The 21488-nt window shown below is 42.3% G+C and overlaps 1 protein-coding gene across 1 annotated transcript in view; it reads left to right on the top strand.

Moving 5' to 3' along the window:
* Positions 1-11235, top strand: part of rce1a (Ras converting CAAX endopeptidase 1a) — a 40283-nt gene extending 29048 nt beyond the window's left edge. Inside the window, exon 8 of the mRNA XM_079490694.1 lies at positions 11065-11235. Within this exon, the coding sequence (XP_079346820.1) occupies positions 11065-11132 (68 nt within the window). The 3' untranslated portion in view covers positions 11133-11235. The remainder of the gene's footprint in view (positions 1-11064) is intronic.
* Positions 11236-21488: the final 10253 nt, after the last annotated feature.

The raw sequence follows: 21488 nt of genomic DNA, 5'->3' as shown, positions 1-21488 counted from the left end.
GGCCATTTTAACTATTCAAAAATGTTTTGCAAAATAGTAAAAAAAGGCAAAGAATTTTAGGTATAAGGGTTTTAGCGGTGACGAAAATGGAGCCCGAGGTCTTTCGAAATCTTCAAGTGGGCCATGATCCAGAAAAGGTTGGGAACCGCTTAAGAGAATGCACTACTCCCAGTCCCAACATAACTGCGGTCAGAACATGGGTAGTTGGCTTTTAAGTAATTTCACCCTCACACAGTTGTAGAGTCAACAGAAAAGCATTTGACTTGGTGTGACGATACTGTACAATATAACTGTCAAGGACAGCTGTGTATACAATACAAACAGTTCAAGACAAGACAACAGTGCAATGGTAGACTTCATGCCAATTGGCCTAAATTATCAGCTGCTCAAGTAATCAGGAAAAGAAGTGACTGATGCGTAAAATTCACATACTGTAATACAACACATTGCTTTCAATTGACTCCAGCACTCGATTTATGGACACTGTTTGAGCACAGTTAATCAAACAAAATAGCAGTGGTGTGGATTACCAAATGTCATATAATTCTGCAATCCAGTGTGGGAATTGAATCTTACTCCTGCAACGGCTATGAAATATATTCTCTCCCATTAAATTGTCCCACTGGCCAAAACACATACGTCATCTTTAGATTATAGTTAGACAGGTCAACATTTATTTTCCATATTATTCCAATTTGACCTTTTCTCACCAGGAAGTCTTCTTTCAGTATACAGTCTTAATGGGATTTTAAGGGTCTTGGCTATGCTTCAGAATGCTATAGCACTACAGTGTGGAAAATCTATATCACTTATGATGACATTTGAATTCCAGCTCTGGGGGCTTAAATGAAAAAATAAATGATCATCCTTCCATGATTATGTAGGAAAGCAAGAGACCGTTTCAGTGTATGTTTCTCTTCTTAAGGTTTACTTTGGAAATCAATGAGGAAATTGTACAGAAAAGAACAACTGTAAAATTACACCTCTCCAACTCCACTCTCCATCTAGCTCCCCAGAGCAAAATGAGCCCATCTGTCTAAAATGAATGCTCACCATTGCTCACTATATTGACGCGGCATGTTGAAAAGTAAAAATCCTCTGTGAGATACCTTGAATCATTCACAACGTGTATTGACCTTATGACTCATTGTTTGATGTAGCGTAAAAGCTTTTCCAAATACTGCCTAATCTGCTATATCTGTACTGTATCTGTGCCAATCGCCTCCATACTGGAAATTGTCTTTAATGAAACACTCCAGCTGCTCCTGCTATTCTTTTGTTATCTCTTCTCGGGTGTACGTGCACTAACGTGCATGTCCGTGCAGCATGGCGTCACCGGGTTGTCCGGGTTCAATAAATAAACCGCGGCGAGACGCAGTGCCACGATAGCAGCCACTTGGCAGGTTATAGATACTGTTTGTTTAACCCACGCCCTGCGTCCGAGCCTCTCTTTCTCACCCTGTCAGTTCGTAGATGTATAGAAACAAATATACACACAGGGGGGGAAAAAGTGCATATAGACTACAGTTGTCTTCACTTTATGTCCCACTCTCTCTCTCTCTCTCTCTCTCTCTCTCTCTCTCTCTCTCTCTCTCTGAGAATGAGATCACATACCAACGAGGCTTCATGGCATACAGAGGCTTTAGTGTTGTGGCTGCTGTGAACGGAGATAATATACTGCACGCACGGCCCACCATAGGAGGCAGCACTCACTCGGAGCATATCGCTTGTTGCATGTGGACATAGTGTGAGCCTACAGTGCCAGGCTCTACTCACAGTTGAGAGGTCAGGTCAGGGTTTTCATTAGAGTAGGGCGCGAGGTACACGTTCTTCACATGACCCCATGTGTGTGTTGTGTGTGTTCACACAGGGCGCCTCTCAAGGGCGAAAAATATGCAGGAGGAATGCCCCCCCCCCCTGCCCCTCCTCTCTGTGTTGACGTTCAAGAAGCATTAAACGAGGAAAGGGCACTGAGCAGGCCTGTAACTGCTGCATGGCCTGAGAATGCAAAGCCAGGGGAAGGTGAACGCACGGAATGCGCCACTGATTTATCTGTCGAGAAGCCGTGCGCGGGCGGAGTTTGTGTTGGCGCGTATACGTGGCCCGCTCAGACTGGAGGTCTCGAGTTACGCTAGCAAAACAACCGCTGCTCAGGAATGGCCCCGGAGCCCTTGCGGTGCCCTAGAAGTAAGATAACGAAGTCAAATGGATTGAGAGAACACCATTTCGACCTGTCACCCCCTGTCACCTCACCGCGGCGGACGGGGCCGGTAAATGTGATGCAGAGAAGTAAAACAAAGGCAAGTGTTTTGGCTCCCTGAGCATGGGCCCTCTGAAGTGAGCACATTAACGCCAGGCGGCTAATTCAGTTTGAAAGGAAGCTGGGCTCCGTGCGCAGGGAAGATGACCTTAGCCGGGTTTCGCGCAGTTTTCATTACACTCCATAGCCTCTTTTCTCCTAACAGGAAGCACTTCTCGGGGCTTCCTGTTGTTGTACTTGACGGTGCTATTAACTTGTGAGCCACGAGAGAGAGAGAGCGTTGCCCGGTCAGCCATTTTATAAAGTGCAATTCCAGCCATCTCATGAGGCACTGTGTACATAAACAGAGGACAATGCTTTGCCTCGACAGCTTCTCGTGGTCGTAATACAATCCACAGGGCTGTGGTCTAAGACACCGAAGCACCATGGTGGAACAAAGTAGAGGACGTGTGTTAACCACTTTTCAACCTGTCGTTCATAATGTGGGCAAGTCATTGTAGAGGCAAAAAAAAATTAAGATTTTGCAAAAATAGAAGATCTCATAGCAGAGCTCACAATGTGTCGTGATGCGATGAATTATTATGAGCTTGTAGATCAGCTACCATTGCCAGGTAACCCCCGTGTAAACAAAGTGTAAAATAGGACTTAACCACAAGCGCTATACACAGTACTTAGTTGACCGGATTCCCAAGGGCTCATACTATTGTACTATTGTTTTCGCTCTACATTAAATCTCTTCCCCAAAAAATAGCTAAGCTACAAGCTCACAACATGTCGCAATTGTAGATCTCCTATTTTCGCCCAATGGTCCCTCGATAATAGGTACACTACAACTCATGCTTAACCCAAAGACCTGAGGCCGATTCTGAAAATGTCTTCTAAATCCTAACAATTTTAAAAACTTGTTTCTGTGTCAGTGGTTCTCAAAGGACAAAATGATATGTAGGCTATTTGGCCACGGACCCCCATCTCAAAACATTTTGTTCCAGGGAGGGACCCCCCCGAACCATAGATTTGAGTTAAAATGTTTGCTTTAAATTAAAAAAATATACTGGTATATAAAGATTTTAAATACATTTTTTGAATAGCCAAAGTATAAAATAATGGTTGAAGTGGTTAAAATCTAAAATGTATCTCTGTATTATTGGGTGAAGTGGTTTTAATGGAGTGATGGTCCTGGTAGTAGAACACAACATATACTCTCATTGCAATCCAATATCCAATCAAATGTATGTGCAGCGCAAGGTTTTGAATAATTTAAACTCTCCAAGCTAACAACATCAGCCCCTTGGTAAGAACAGTCGATTACCAGTTGATGGTGGCTTATAAAATGCCGTAGTTCAACACCAGGTTCAAGGTAATCGTATTACAAGGGTTATTATCATTTCCATTTCCTCCCTTGTGGAGGAGATTCATCTCATCTTCCACTGCCATGCAGAGAGGGCCCACCTGTCACTCAGATCGTGATCACAGGGTTGTCATTGACGACAGCATCTGACTGCCATTCCCCCGATTCCTGGTAGCTGCCAGAGACCATGAACTGGTCTCGAGACATGAACATGAGATCAGGCGCTGAAGTGCTCACTCAAGGTTGTCATTCAGGTTGTAAATGAGATGGGAGTCTTTGTGGCTCACCGGGGGCCGTGCAGTCTGTCTGAGTGAGAAAGGTGTCAGTAATCACTGATTACTGACACCTTTCTCACTCAGACAGACTGCACTACCCTGATTACTAGGGATCAGGATGCATTAATTATAGGTAGGCCTAAGCATCATTTCATTTTTATTGTGAGCCGAGGGCCTGAGTGTGAATTCTGTGAAAGAGATGTTTTCACGAGCACTTTTCCAGGACATTTTCAAGGTACATTTACTTTTCATTATGTACACTACTAGGAATGGACTCTTACAGAAATGTATTATGAGTTAACCACTTCTGCCCAATAGACCAAGACCTTGGTCTATTGTTGTGTGTGTGTGTGTGTGTGTGTGTGTGTGTGTGTGTGTGTGCGTGTGCGTGTGCGCGTGCGCGTGCGTGCGCGCGCGCTTATACTGTGGGCTCTTTTGTTGAAAGAACCAGGAAGAGATTGGTTAGGGTAGCAAACATATTCATTTCCATCTGGTCTCTCTCCTATACAGGGATTTTCTGGTTTATAGTTTATAGAATATACAGTACAACAGACACAGGAAGACACTGCGTACTTATCCGTAGTCGGGTCAGAGAGCTCCAGACTTCCCTCTCCCGAGCAACATTAGTAACTTCCTCCTGGGGTATCCCGAGGCGTTCCAAGCTCCGAGTATATATTAATAGAGACGGCACCCGGAGGAAACCCTGAGGCGAAATGGACATAGTGGCCGAATTTGGTATTGCAGCGCTGGCCCAAACACATGAACGCGCTGGTCCGTTGACTATCATTGCGCCCATTCATGATGACACGTGAACGCTGTTTCATACGTGAACGCGTGCAATGATAGTCAACGGCAGCGCGTTCATGTGTTTGGGCCCAATCCATCCCAGAATGCACTCTGTTCCTACCCGGAATGAGGAGTGAAATCGCCTCATGCGCTTTTGAGCAACTTAATGCAAGTGGATGGGAGGAGAAATCCGGTGCCGTCTCTATTAATATATACTCTAAGGTTCCAAGGCCAGTGAGTCAGTGATGCAATCCCTCCATCTGCATGGTCCTTGGTCTGCCCCGGGGTCTCATCCCAGTATGACGAGGACCTCCCTAGGGAGACACTCGAGAGGCATCCTAGCCAGATGCCCAAACCACCTAAGCTGGCTCCTTTCCAGGCGAAGAAGCAGCGAACTTCTCACCCTATCTCTAAGGGAGATGCCAGCCACCCGTCGGAGAAAACTCATTTCGGCCGCTTGTATTCGCAACCTTATTCTTTCGGTCATGACCCACACTTCATGACCATAATAGGTGAGAGTAGGAACGAAGATTGCTCGGTAGACTTTGCATTCTGGCTCAGCTCTCTCTTCATCACAACAGCCCCTGCCTCTCCGATCTCCTTCTCCGTCCTCCCCTCACTTGTGAACAAGACCCCGAGATACTTCAACTCCTTCAACTGGGGTAATGTCTCATTCCCTACTAATATCCATGACTAATATCTACGCAGTGATATTCGTCCGAAGACATTACATATATTGATGTGTCATATCCTCGTATGATAGCTATACTATATCCAGGAAGTGGCTGTCCAGGAACCTCTCTATATCTGTTTATTAATCAGGTTATAGATTTCTTATGATATTGGTCTACCATCCACCACCACTCTTCATCGTTGGATATTCAAATTTCTTGTAGTAACGACAACATTGATTACACCAAACCTTTGTTTCTGTAGATAGCCGATCTACAAGTTCACAACGTGTTGTGTTGTGAACGTATATTCGACCCAATGTTTGCCCCAGAAAACGGAAGTTCATGTGATTAAAGAGCTTAAAATGATTGGAGTGCGCAAATGAGATATATTTACTTGGAGTTCGGCAATAACAATTCAAAAGACATTTTTCTGAAAACAGATTTCATCAAGATGAATTAGCAAGATTTAAATAACTAAATTGTGTTGCCAGTAGCAGCTACTCAAATTAAATGAGTTCAATTGTATAATGGGACAGAGACCAGAGGCCAGTCGTACAGCACACAATTGGTTTGGAAAGGTATTACGCCCGAGTCTACTCTACTGAGCATGTGTGTTTGATTATATTTAGGATTTCCAATTAGTCCTCCAGATTTGTATGTTTTTAATTATTATCTTTCCAGGACCATTTTTCTACCTCGGAGTGGTCAAGAAGCGTTGTTCATCTCCCACGCATACATTTGGCATTGGCATTTTGCAACTGACTGACTGACTGAACCTCTCGTCACCAGGCTTTCGCCACAGGGGAAATGAACGACTAGAGGAACGATAATATTGAAGAAGTGGCCGAATTTGTTCCCCTTCACACAAGTGAATGTCACAACAATATATACAGATCCCCGAGAGCACAAGTGTGTTCAAGGGGACCTACAGTGCATGCACTGCCCGCACACAAGTCGTATACTTACTGACTTCTCAGGGCTCTCTTTACAACCCCCCCCCCACCCCAGTTGGGGGCCTCCAGTCAGGCTACCGCTGATTCATTATAGGCCTGGCGAGTGCTGATATGTTACTGTGTTTTTAAGTGGGGGATTTATTCGTGTGGCCCCTCTGCATGCCGCCAGGCTTTGACTGTTTTCCCCATCAACCTGCGCCTACAGTATAGTGGGACCAACTCCAAGTGCACAGCTGCCTGGAGGTTTGGGGAGGGGGGGTAACTAATGGCCCTATTGATACTTTGTCACACCTACAACGGCGTCACCAAAACAGCAGAGGAAAATAGCAGACCTACAAGCTCCCAACACGTTGAAACCGCGACACGTTGTTGAGCTTATATGTCGGCTATTTTCGCCACGTGACTCTCTCGTGCCATGTGACAGAGCATAAAAATGCTGGGAACTTGCTGTATATTGCAGGCACTCCTGAATAGGGTTCTGTATGTTCTATGTACGTTGTCTCCATGAGACAGGGGCTAAATTGAATCCCCAATTCCACAGAAGGCGCGTTTGTCCGAACAGGAGGGGCGAATATTGATGGTATGTTTAGAGGGGAGCAGGCTATTGGAATGTCTGCCTCTTGTGTGTTTGTTTACTCACAGAAGGTTCTGCTACTGACACAGAATAAGTAATGGGGCAGCGATATTGATGCGACTCTCTGCTAGTAGAGCGAGTTCACTAGAAAAGATTAGGAAGTCGTGGCTTTAAAGATTTTGAACAGAATGGACAATATTACGGCTGTTGTGGTAACATTACTTTGGGAGAACAGACTAATCTGCTGAAATAAAGCCTGGCTATCTTGAGGAGTATGACACAAATTGTGGTATTATTGATAATACCACACTTTCAGCTTCAGTACAGTAAGACCTAATTTGGTTGTGGTTTATTGTTTTTGAGATGAATAGGCTCTTTAAGCCAAGGCATGATTCAAACCCTGGCCTTCACATTTACAGTACATGCACACGTCCCTTACTTCCCCACTCCTCCCTTTGGTTGCCTTATCCTCTCTGTTCCCCTGCATGTCTCTCTTCTCTTCTCTTCTCTTCTCTTCTCTTCTCTTCTCTTCTCTTCTCTTCTCTTCTCTTCTCTTCTCTTCTCTTCTCTTCTCTTCTCTTCTCTTCTCTTCTCTTCTCTTCTCTTCTCTTCTCTTCTCTTCTCTTCTCCACCGTCCGTCCGTCCGTCTGTCCGTCCGTCCGTCCATCCGTCCGTGTGTCCGTCCGTCTGTGGACAGCTAATCTCTGGCACCGTTGGCTTGATCGCAGCCACACTCTGCACACACACTCCCTGGATGCCTCTTCTCTTCTCTTCTCTTCTCTTCTCTTCTCTTCTCTTCTCTTCTCTTCTCTTCTCTTCTCTTCTCTTTTGTCTGTCTGTCTGTCTGTCTGTCTGTCTGTCTGTCTGTCTGTCTGTCTGTCTGTCTGTCTGTCTGTCTGTCTGTCTGTCTGTCTGTCTGTCTGTCTGTCTGTCTGTCTGTCTGTCTGTCTGTCTGTCTGTCTGTCTGTCTGTCTGTCTGTCTGTCTGTCTGTCTGTCTGTCTGTCTGTCTGTCTGTCTGTCTGTCTGTCTGTCTGTCTGTCTGTCTGTCTGTCTGTCTGTCTGTCTGTCTGTCTGTCTGTCTGTCTGTCTGTCTGTCTGTCTGTCTGTCTGTCTGTCTGTCTGTCTGTCTGTCTGTCTGTCTGTCTGTCTGTCTGTCTGTCTGTCTGTCTGTCTGTCTGTCTGTCTGTCTGTCTGTCTGTCTGTCTGTCTGTCTGTCTGTCTGTCTGTCTGTCTGTCTGTCTGTCTGTCTGTCTGTCTGTCTGTCTGTCTGTCTGTCTGTCTGTCTGTCTGTCTGTCTGTCTGTCTGTCTGTCTGTCTGTCTGTCTGTCTGTCTGTCTGTCTGTCTGTCTGTCTGTCTGTCTGTCTGTCTGTCTGTCTGTCTGTCTGTCTGTCTGTCTGTCTGTCTGTCTCAATCCAGTGCAATATGCCTCACTGCTACTGCTAGGTATTATGAATGTTATTGTGTGTTCTGGCGGTGTGTGTTGCAGTACTTTGTTAGTGTTGGAGCCCTCTCTTTCTCACCCCCTTGCTCGCCTTAACTTCATCTCATCATACCAGATCTGACGCCCACTCAATGCTCTGCTCCCTAGCAATTTGATCCTTATCTTCTGTCAAGTAGGTTGATGAGGATGAATGGCCGTTTCTCTGTTGTCTCCGAAGTACACTAAATCAGCGATTCTCTTTTTAAAGCTCATACTGAAATGAAAAATACGTTTTTCACAATTTTAAACCATATCCGTTGTCATCATATAGCATACCTAACAATGGATGCGAAAAACATGGGAACATTTTCATTTTTGTGTATGCCATGTGTACAATGCAGCAGCACAGCAAACAAAGGGATAGAATACAGAGTGCAAGAAAGAGCAATCAAAGAGTTAAAAAAAGTAACATACAGTATATGTGCATGTTTCCCTGTAGTAGCAAAGTTATGGAAACATTTTGTGAACAGCTTCACAGTAGGTTATGTTCCATATATAGAGCAAAATGTAGTTTAAAAAGGTGCAATTCGAGGCTATGTTCCATATATACAACATTGTTTTCCTTTGCCCTGTTTTGCTCTGGTTCTTATCAGTTCATTCATGTATCTGATTGTTCGGGGAAAGAAGCTTATTTGCTTTTGGTGGGGGAGATCACATCCGCTGATGCTTTCTACTGTCCGCAGAACTCTCTACATTGCTTTGCAGTTGAGGTCGGTGTAGCTGCCATACCAGGCAGTGAAGCAGCCAGTCAGGATGCTCTTTGTGGTGCCTCTGTAGAAAGCTTTTAGGACTTTGGGGCCCATGCCAGCTTTCTTGAGTCTTCTCAGGAAGTAGAGGCGTTGTTGTGCTTTGTTCACCACCGTATATACTGGCCAGGTGACATCCTCAGTGATGTGAACCCCCAGGAATTTTAACTCTCTGACCCTTTCCACTGCAGAACCCCCAATCTGGATGGGAGAGTGGTCTCTGGGAGGTCTCCTGTAGTCGAAGATCAGCTCTTTTGTTTTGTCAACGTTGAGAGTCAGGTTGTTCTCCTGGCACCATTGCGCCAGGTTCTCCACTTCTCTCCTGTAGGCTGTTTCATCATCGTCTGTGATCAAGCCTATGACTGTGGTGTCGTCTGCAAACTTTATCACTTTGTTTGAGCTGAACAGAGCCACGCAGTCATGGGTGTACAGGGAGTTGATGGGTGTATAGGAGAATGTATACTCTCTGCCCACAAGGTTTAGGCTGCACAGTCCTGTTCTTTTCTTCCTGTACAGCTTTGACTGAGTGCTCTCAGAACACAGCAGTCTGAATAGGGAATTGAATACAATTGAATTTGTATTGAAGGATTCTTGCTTTTCTTCTTGAAACATGGAGGTCGACATGACATTCCCATGAGTCACGATTTGGCAGGTTATTGCTTTTCAAATGTACTTTGAAAGTTTCATAAAATCTTGTCCCAAGGTCTTTGTACGTTACTGAGACATAGAGTTTGAACAAGACTAGCTGGATGTCCGATATTGACTTTTGTACCGATATGATACCGATATCAACCGATATCAATATATGCAGGCTTTTTCTAGTGGTGGAAAAAGTACTCAAAATATTTACTTAAGTAAAAGTATAAATACTGCAATATAGAAATACTCGTTACAAGTACTTGAGTAATACGTACAAAAGTATTGGTATCAAAATGTATTTCAAAGTAAAAGTACTCATTATGCTGAATGTCTCATTAAAAAATAAATTGAAAATAGTAGATATACAAGCTCACAATGTGTCGCATTGCAACACATTGTGAACTTCTATTTTCAAATGGCCGAAATATAGGGCTGAAGTATAATGTATGATTTGTAATGATAATCAAAGTAACTAGTAACTAAAGTTTTCAAATAAATGTAGTGGAGTAAAATACAATAGTTGCCTCTGAGATGTAGTGGAGTAGAAGTAAAAGTACATCACAGATGTTGAGGCATATTTGCCAGTGCAGAAGCATAATTGCCTTGATGCCTGAGATAACGAGGACCAGGTGCACACTGCTCTGCAGTGCTCTAATGTGAAAGTGACTGAAGCTTCAAGCTCATTTCTCTCCAAATGCCCATATGGAATATTAAGGATTACTGTGATTATGGTAGGCTCACATTTCACACACCATACAGTAAGAACTCCTGTAACTTAAAAAAAAATACTTTTTTCCACCGATATTTTCCGATATTAATTTGTTATGCCTATATCGGCCGATAATATCGGGAGGCCGATAATATTGGACACCCCTAAACAAGACAAATCTAATCCATTGAACTTTCAATACTAAGCTATTCTTCAACTCCAGTTGTACACATAATTGTTCTTTATTCTGAACTCTTCTTTGCCACGCAAATAGTTGTCTACATCAGAACTGTTAGACCAGTAGAGCTGACGACATAACGTGAAAGTGGTCTAATTTTCAGCAGCCTTTGACAGGCCTCTGATAATATTGACGTGGGGAAACTTGGCATGGCTGTCTGACTTGTTTAAAAACTCTGGATGAAGCTCAAACAAAAATGTAGGATTTATTCAGTAAAAATGTCTGTCTCTGTCTCTCTCTCTCTCTCTCTACCACTCCCACAATGAAAGAGTCTGGCAATTGAGTTTTTAAGGTCTCAAACTCACTCACTATATTGCCTCCAAAGTGAAGACAGGCAGACTGTCTCGTCTTTGCAATTGTGATTCATTTCTTTATTTCAGCTCGACGTGGGAGAAGAGAACTGTCACAGGCAGCAAGGGCTACAGGAAGCATGACAGCAGGGAACTGAAGCCCTGCCCTCACAGTGATGAAGCCGTGAGGGGTTGTTTTTCCCAGTGTGCTGCATTATTTGCTCATTCTCTGCTGGTAGGGCTGCATGAAAGGAACCAAAGAAATCAAGAGAATTCTGCACATAACACTGACTTTTGCCATTTCCATTTAGCAAGCGGTTGCATTTTCTTTGACCTTCAGAGCGATGAGATGGCTTTCATAACACGTTATACTGGTAGGCTACAATGTGCAAGCATGGCCACTAATCGAAAACATTCGAAAGAAAACATTTGATCATTTCAAAATGAGCCAACATTTAAACCTTAAACCTTTAATCATAAAAAGATGCTTCTCTCTTAATTAATTATTAATTGACGGCACACTTTCACGGCAAGTTATACACATTTCCTAACTCGGCCCTCGGTGACTAAATGTTACCGAATATCGCAGCACGCTGTAGACGTGACGGCTTCCATAATATCCGAAGGGGTGACGGTCTATTCTTAAGCGACTTATCAGTGCCGGGCCTGCCGGCCGCATCTTTCACAGTTACTGCTTGTCACACTCAAGCACTTGGCAGTCTAGGAGTGTGACAGCTTGTGATAATATCTGTGCTAACCTTCTTTATGAAACACTATCCTGCCATCCTGTCATCGCTGATAACTCACACCATGGCAACCCAGGTTTGCTTTGAGCTGAACAGAATCTTCTTCTATCTCTGTCTTTCCCATTAACTCAAATGTGTACATGACACCGCATACATCTCTTCCTGTACTTTACTTCTGTGTAGTGTCACTGTGTATGTCATCTATTGTGTGTGTGTGTGTGTGTGTGTGTGTGTGTGTGTGTGTGTGTGTGTGTGTGTGTGTGTGTGTGTGTGTGTGACTGCATGATTACATGTGCTTGTATTTCTTCCTGTATGTGTACAGTAGCTCTCTTTCCTCTTGTGAGCACCTTTATGCATGTGCGTGCGTGTGTGCACATCTTTCCATAATTATATTATGCATGTGTCCTTGTACCATCTGGAGAAGCATGGTTGACCTAGACTAGAGGGAGCTGGGCGCCTCCATTAACTTGTCTAATTGAAAAACCTCCAACTGTCAGGACTTATTGAATTCTTGCTCCCAGGTGACATACCAACGCGAGAGAATGCATGTTAAACTAGAACTGCACTCTGTCGAGTGCCTACTTGCTTGTTGCTGTAAGCAAGTACTGTAGACCGCTACAAACTTTCAAATCTCTGCCTCTCTGTGAAAGAACGTTTGCAATATTGAATTATTAGGTTTAGCTATTTGCTACATACCTTGCTTTTGGAGGAGAAAAAGTAGTATTTTGAAGTATGGTAATGATTACTTATGCCTGTTATGGCAGTGGTGTCAGATTATATACATGTATACATAGGGGCATTACCTTTAGTCCACCCGACACTGAAACATGTCATCGTTACGTCACCATCGATAACCAATTATACCCTGGCATTGGTACATATATTCATCACGTCATATGCTCATATGTCTATATATGTGTATATGTCTATATGTATGTATGTAATTTCTGCGTGATTAGTGGTATAATGTGGTTACTCGGGTGGTTTCATGCGTATGTCCCTTTTTTAATCCACTTGACACTGAAACATATCATTACGTCACCATCGTATTTTGAAGTATGGTAATGATTACTTATGCCTGTTATGGCAGTGGTGTCAGATTATATACATGTATACATAGGGGCATTACCTTTAGTCCATCCGACACTGAAACATGTCATCGTTACGTCACCATCGATAACCAATTATACCCTGGCATTGGTACATATATTCATCACGTCATATGCTCATATGTCTATATGTATGTATGTATGTATGTAATTTCTGAGTGATTAGTGGTATAATGTGGTTACTCGGGTGGTTTGATGCGTATGTCCCTTTTTTTAATCCACCTGACACTGAAACATATCATCATTACGTCACCATCGTAAACCAATTATACCCTGGCATTGGTACATAATCTTCATCACGTCATGGGACATCCGCGGAAAACATACCTGCACGGTCTGCTTCCGTATGTCCGGGGCCAGCATATGACGTCATATCATATCCATTCTAAGGGACATTGGTACATATCTTCATCACGTCATGGGACATATGCTTCGTAGCATGACGGAAAACATACCTGCACGCCTGCACGGTCAGCTTCGTGCCAGCATATGACGTCATATCATATGCTGCTAAGGGACATGCGCATCGTAGCACCTGACTGATAACAGTACTTGCACGCTCTGCTTGCGCAAGTAACTATCAGGTGTGCTTAAAGAAATGTAACATTTTGAAGAATTTGCTTTCAAAACGATGCTCTGCATTGTAGTCGTTCATTGTCGGCCTTCAACTTATCTGTTGTCCTTTTACCTCAGTGGTTTTCAAACTTGTCCATACCATCGACCCCCCAAATAGCAATGACCTCTGTCTGGCGGCCCCCTATGGCAAAATTGATATTTGAAAAACTACTACTACTTTTGCTATTTTTGTAAATTGGTCTGATGATATTTTGGAAAAGGGACCCGTGAACAAACAAGATTTGTGTTTTATTTTTATAATTTTTGTGTGTGTGTGTGGGGGGGGTTCTCTGAAACTGTCGTTCTCCTCAAATTCTCGCACACCCCCGGGTGATATGCCAAGGGGCTCAGTCGGACGGTGCCCAAGTCATGCCTGTGACAGGCAGACAGACAAGACAAGACAAGAGAAGTTTCTAATTGGCTCCCCCGGCATCAATTGAAAACCACTGCCGTAGCTCTCTGTTTCCTTCTTGGACGCTTTCTTGTTCCCCTCCATTCATTGTACAACCCTTCCTCTTTTCTCCTCCTCCTCCTCACTTGGACTGGAAACCATGCAGACGAAAAATAGCCTTGGGCAGATTAGACTGGCCAATGGCCATGCCAGGCTACTCCTCACTCCTTCACTCCCCCACCATTCTTTTGAATAGATAGACTAATGCCAGCCAGGGTGAAGGCTTAGCCGATTCATACTTTGTCGCATGACAAAGACCTAGAAGCTCACAACGTGTACCAAACCTCCCCTGAGGAATTATATTACATTTGAATATAAACCTGTATTAAAGCAAGACACATTACCATATGTATGCACCATTGCCATTTTGGTTTTAAAGGTAGGGTAAGTTAGCCTATAAAAAGAAAGCAGGGGCTCGCAACTCACTTTAAGATGCTCCAAACTTTATTTTGCGACTGGCAGGCAAAAAATACGACACTCAGCCTGAATTTTGCCAAAGTGGCAGTCTTCGGTGATTGGATCACACCAACCAATCAAAATAGTAGCAAAGCTCATTTTCAATGTTGCTCAACAGGTTGCTAACCAAACAAACACGGTCAACGAGCGCTAGCTAGCATGCAAACAAACATGGTAAAATATGTAGTTTTGTGTAAAGAAAGAAACTATTTATCATAGGGCAATGTAATAGCCAGATCAATATACGCTCGCAGTTTACCTCAGTGGGGGAAGCCATGTTTGTTGTTGACGTCATCGAGTTGCAGTGTTGATTTTGACAGCACATTTTTATTTTAGTTTTAGTCTCTTTAATAGTTTTCATTTTTAGTTTTAGTCACATTTTAGTCACCCGGATTGTCTTAGTGTTATAGTTTTAGTCAACTAAATATCATAATATCTACCAGCTCATAACGCGTCGCAGTGCGATGCGTTGTGAGCTTGTAGATCTGCTATTTTCAGCATGCAACCAAGTGTAAAATGACTTAGGATCTCTTGTCCACTAGTCCCTTCCTAACATTTTTGTCTAGTTTTTATTTGTTGACGAAATTGTCAATATATTTAGTCTTAGTTTTAGTCATCATAGCTTAGTTTTCGACAGTGAAAAACGGTATTTTTTGTCATAGTATTAGTCGACGAAATCAACACTGTCGAGTTGGAGCGGTGCTGATTGGCCGTCTCTCTCCAACTATTTAATAAACAGAAAATACATTTTCAGGTTTGTGGCAATTTTTCAACCAATGAGAAGTGATTCAGCTTCAATTTTATATTGTTCCAGTTCCAAATGTCTGCTCATTTATTGTGTCCAAATTTCACTTCCCAACCTATTTATTCATGCTACTGAAACACTACAACATACCTGTAAATCACAGGTTTGCCATCCCTCTGAGGATGATGTAAAAGCAAAATGACCAGATGTCTGTAAAATACTTGGGCCCATGTAAAAAACAGAGGTCTCTGCCTCTATACAGTACATACCTTTTGGATCAAACCTTATGTCCAGATTTGTCTGACTGTGGGTTTTTATAAACATTTAATCAATAAAAACAAGAATTAAATTAAATTAAATTAAATTAACAAGAGCTTGTGACAAAAGTATAACTGCATTGGATCTATTGCAACACGGGTTATTTTTTCCATTTCCTGAGAAGTATGCAGTTTTGGACTGTCCAACAGTGACGGTAAATGTTGATATTTTTCTCCCCCCCCCCCCCCCTCCCCCCCTCCATATAAAGTGACTTTGAGTACCTATAAAAGTGCTACATAAAATCTGAGATGTCATTATATATTAATAAAAACATGACGCCCGGGTTTCATACGAAATTGAAATTGAGAAAGCATCTGGTCCCCTAGCTGCCCTCCTCTGTGTCTACCTTTCATCTCTGTCTGTTTCCTTCATCATGAGTCTAATGTGTCTCTTCTCTTTCATCTCTTCTCTTACCGTGCCTATAGTGCCCTTCTTTTTGTATCCTCTCAGAGCAGTGGTGGAAGAAGTACCGTACTCACTTTGTTTTTCTAAGTAAAAGTATTATTGCTAGTATCTCTCTCTAGGTATCAAGTACACGTAAAAAGTCCTGTATTCAAAATTTGACATGAGCACACATACAAAAGTACTCATTGTGCAGAATGTCCCCTTTTTCACATGTATAGCGTTTCTACTTGCGATTCGGATGCTGTTGTGAGCTCCTATAGGGGAGAACGGGGTAAGATGAGCCAGTGGTATAAGTTGAATCACCCCCTTTATCTAGAAAACTGACCTTATGTGACCTTAAATCTAGTAAGCATCCATCATTTACACGTGGCTGTGAAACACATGTAGAAAACATTATTTTACACAAATAACTGTTTTTTCGACCAGATCAGGTAAAATGTCTGTTATAATAGAGCAAAATTTACCCAGGTCTAAATTGTTATATCTTACATGTTGGTGCTTTGCCAATGGAAAAAAAACATGTGAATACTTTGTCTGAAGTATTATTCTAGTCTTTTATTTTCTAAAATGGTGGCTGTGGGTGAAATTAACCAAATATCCGGGGGGAATTTGAGCCAATTTCCCTAATATGAATTAGTCTTTTATTTTCTAAAATGGTGGCTGTGGGTGAAATTAACCAAATATCCGGGGGGAATTTGAGCCAATTTCCCTAATATGAATCACTACTTTCATTTGGAAGTATATACATGTAAGAGAAGTCTGCAAAATTGTATTAACAATTGCAAATATTAAAAGGTTCTGAATATCAAACTTTATTTAATTGGTTTTATATTGTTTAAATAATAATTAAATAAATAAATAAGACTTTGCAAAAGGGAAAAGTGTTGTTAAATTATGCTTGATAAGTGAATACATTATCTGTTCAACTTACCCCTTACCTGGGGCAATTTAAGCCACATGACCACTTTTTTTTGGTAATAAGTCATATGTTCATGGCCCTTTGTCATAGATGCTTACTACTAATTGATAGAAGACTATACCCTATCTAAGGGTAGATCTTTAGATTTGACTGCCATCTCATTTAGCCTTACTTCCAGGACAACCTAAGTAAAAAGTGGTTCATCTTACCCCGTTATCCCCCCTATATCTATTTTTAAATAACCAAAGTATAAAATAGGGCTGAAGTGGTTAATGTAAGTTCTGTAATAATAATCATAATCTGCAAAGTAAGTTTTCTAATAATTGTAGTGGAGTAAAAAGTACAATATTTGCCACTGAGATGTAGTGGAGCACCATATAAATGGTAGAAAATGTCACAAAGTAAAAGTACATAAAGAAAAGTATAGGTGGCTACTTGAGTAAATGTACACCGCTGCCTCCCACTCACTCTCCTAGCGCAGTGCTTGATGACCTCACAGGGCAGTGTGTGTGTACAGTACAGTTACACTAGAGCATCCTGTCATCAAGGTGCAAACCTTGAACCTTCATACAACACTCTTTATCCAGAGATGTCGCTTCAAGCTGAACTTTTTTATTAAGTTAGATTGCGCTCTTCACTACTGTATGAATAGCTCTGGGTTGCTACAGTATGCGATCGATAAACAGGAAATTAACCGTGAGTGGAAAAGGTCCACCTCAGTCTACTTATTTTTTGTGGCAAAACTGATGCGAACAAAAGGCATTGAAATTGAGTGTGTGTGTCATTCTGTGCTAGAGGGTTGCTGTCGATTAAATAATCTTCCAAAGATGAAGGATTGACAAAATTCTTCAGGGTAAAGTATTGAGAATGTATTGAGAAGATGCAGCAGAGTAACAACATACAGTGAGGAACAGGCCTCCTTGCCTGTTCCAGCAGTCCCTCCGGGTGCAAGCCTCCCCAACCCCATTCTCAGACGGTACTTATAGTCTTGTTTTAACAGAGATGCTATACTAAATGGTCATATAAGGGTTTGTGCTAAAGATAAGGGCGACACACAAATAAGTATACCTTTGCTGACAGCGTGTGGGAGTCAAGTCAGCAGTTAGATTGACAGCTGCAGTTGAGTTATACTGAGAAATGAATGCTTCAATTTGACTGAATGTAAAGCAGAGAAATACACAATAATGTATATATTTACCAATCTATTTGGCATTCTAAAATAGCCATTACAGGGTGCCCTGTGTGCGTGTGCTTGTGTGAGTGTGAGGTGGTTGGTACAAATGTAGGTGCAGAAATGACATGGTGCAGCATCTGTACAGGTCAGGTCCCAGTGTACCAGAGCACAGTCTGGCATACATGTCTGGCACTCGGGTGTTGATAGGAGTATAAGATAGACCAGAGGTTCTCAAACATTTTTGGCTCGGCTCACCCCTGTAAATAACTTTTCCATCCACGATACATCCAATATATCAGGGGTGCCCACGCTTTTTTGACTTAAGAGCTTCTTTAGAGCTTTCAAAATGACCAGCTCAACAAGATCTACCCACCGAAAGATATATTGTACCAATGTACATGAAAAAGAATCTCGCTGGTAGTAAAGGATGTCTGCTGGCTATGCTGTACTCAGTGTACTGTATGCACTCCTACACCAGCATGCTCGTCAGAGCATGTAGGGCCACAGACCAGGCGAGCTGCAAGATTCACAGTGTTTTATTCAATCTTTACAGTTCACAGATGGTTTAAGGCATGACACTGATGAAATGATGATGGATGATGTTCTGTATGACGGAAGTCATACAAGAAAAAGAAACGGTATAACATTCAGTAGTCCAAACTAAAGGTACAAACTTGGGCATAAACAAACAAGGTACTAATTTAGTCATACAAATTTCAGACTATAAACAAATACAAGGACATTCTAACAAACGGAAAGGAATAAACTTACTTATAATGCATGAACTTTGTATATAGGAGCTGTGGTGTCCCCCAGCACCTCTCCAGTGAGACAAACAAATGTTTGTGTTGCTCCTACTTAAAGCCACAGGTGTGCTTTATAGTCAAACTTAACTAAATACTTTCCACCACTAGCCTGGCTCCACCACTGCTTTTTCATGCCCTCTGATCTCCTCCAGTCCTGTGTGACTCCCGTGATCCTCTCATCTCTCCCCCCTCCTAGTCCTCCTCTTCCACTCCTCCACTTTCTCACCTCAGCAGCTCCCTCAAAGAGCACATTCCTCCACATGACAGCAAATCGCTATCATGGCTCCCTCCTGAAGGTCAGGGTATTGGAAGGTGTTGTGCTCCTGTCACAACACACTTCTCCCCATCGGGCCCGCGGCGGCTGTTTTTGTGCCTTGTGAAGTTCAGCGGTCAGGGTGGGGTGTGAAAAAAGGAGTTAATATGAAAAGCCAATCGTGTGGATATTTTGGAGTCCCGGCACACAGGGGGGGACGGGTGTAGCTCTATTGTTAGATCTTGGCCTTGTGGCCAGCCATGTGACATACCAGTCATCTGTGACATACCAGTCATCTATGACAGTGGTTTTCAACCCTTTTCATTTCAAGGCCCATTATTTATTTGGCATTTGAGCCATGGACCACCATTTGAGTAGATTCAGAATATTTTGTTGTCGTTGGATAAGAGATTGTGTCCATGCTAGCCCTTCACTAAATCCCACCCCAAAAAGCGATTGTCCAATGCCAATCCAAATAGTTTAGCAACGGTTGCTATGCAGGTCAAGCTTTCTTCGCTGCTAACATTCCTATTGGACAAGGATGGGTTGGGGAGGGACTTAGTGAAGGGCTAATTCTTCTACCTTCTCTAATTTGTGTAGACTTCTTGTACATGAAGTAATGCAGATGTTCAACAATAATGTAACTCTTGAGAGACTAAAATGAAACCAAATGGATCTTTAAGGGTCCGCTTGGTTACCAACTCTCCATCATTTAGCTGGGGACCACCTGGAACAAATAACAGATCTACAAGCTTGCAACGTGTTGCTTCGCACCGCATTGCGAGCTTGTGGATCTGCTATTTTCACTAGGCTACTTATTAAACTTTTTATTTTTTATGCATGGACTTTGTTTGATTTTTAGATTTTAAGAAATACTTTTGAAGAATGTTGAAATTGTTTTTAAAGAAAAATACATTTTTCACACTTTTAGACCATATCCGTGGTCAGCATGCCTAACAATCTATGCCAAAACAATGGGAAGATTTCCATCTTTGTGTATTTCTATATTAGTCCAGTAATAATGTAATTTACCTCAAACTAATTGCAAAAAAAACAAACTCAGCTGATTTTGTATCTTCAATATATCCTAAAACAGAAAGTTGCCTGGAATTGTCTGAGGGGAAAGTTTAGAAAATGGCCTGTACAGTATGGCCACCATAGACATCCTATATAAGGCAAATATTTTCTAGATTTCCTTTTGCTTTAAGTAGCATGTGACATATCAAACTAGAGGGTTTTCATGATTCTCATTGGGCTAAATTTGGCCATAGCCGTTTTGCTTCATAATACCTACTTTGCATATTTAAATGTACAATTTCAGAAAATTTGTAATACAATAAATCATTTTCTTCAAGCTATTGCTGTGGAAGGGTTAACATATACATGTATTTATATTGATCCTATAAACAATGTAATATAGGTATGGTTTTGCCCATTCAATTCATAATTAGCGTTCCAATTTTGGAGCTCTGACTCATGGACTAAAAACTGATTCTGAACCTCCCCCCCCCCCCCCCCCATTCTTTAGTGAGTCACCATGTGCATTATACCTGTGGCAAATTGCCAGCACCAGCCACAAAGCGTAATGCGTCATGATTCATGACATCTGAATCACACAATGGCAGCTCTTAAATCATTAATGGCACTTAGTTCCGGAAACCAAAACACAGACTAATAGTAGAACAGGATGGTGAACATTGGGCGCCCTGTGGATTCCAGTGCACCGTCAAAGTATGCCCTGTACTCACTTTTCATTTGAGTGACAGATGTTTCGTGCCGGTCGAGGAATGTGCCTGATTGAGGTCCCTGCCAGAGTGCCAGATTTTTTACTTAAGTAAAAGTATCAAATACCACAATATTGTACTCAAGTAAAAATACCAATGTTTTGGCATCCATACAGAACCAAGTACTCAAATCTTTGAATAGCTGAAGTAGAAAATAGGCCCTGGTTTGTATAAATAATCTGAAATGTGCCAGTAACTAGTGACTAAAAATGTGAAATAATTGTAGTGGAGTAAACCGTTTTTATTGTCTCCACCAGGCCGAAGGCATGGGGAGAGAGTATGTTTTGCACTCCGTCCGTCCGTCCGTCCGTCCGTGTGTCCGTCTGTGAACAGCTAATCTCCGCCACTGTTAACCCGGTCGATGCCACATTTTGCACACACACTCCCTGGATGCCAACGATGAACCTCTGCCCCAAAATTTCCAGAACGGCCTGTTATAGCGCCACCAGGAGGCCGCTTTGTGCAAAACAAGTTTTTGGACAGTACACCTACAGATTTTGTCCAAACATCACGCAAATTGGTACACAGTCTCTCTAGAGCCATTCAACCAAACGGGTCTTTCAGATTTCCCAGACTCCATCCTGATTGGCTAAGATTGGCTTCCAAAGTTTGCAGGAGTGTTCAGTTTCAAACAAAATGCTGCAAATCATGAACACATCGTGTGATTTCCGTGCAATTGCGCACGCACATTCCCACTCGGCCGAGGAAGAAATGCCACGTGAACATTTTCAAC

Source organism: Electrona antarctica (assembly GCF_951216825.1).
Source record: "Electrona antarctica genome assembly, chromosome: 21".
Taxonomy (NCBI): domain Eukaryota; kingdom Metazoa; phylum Chordata; class Actinopteri; order Myctophiformes; family Myctophidae; genus Electrona; species Electrona antarctica.
This window is presented reverse-complemented; position numbering and strand designations above follow the sequence as displayed.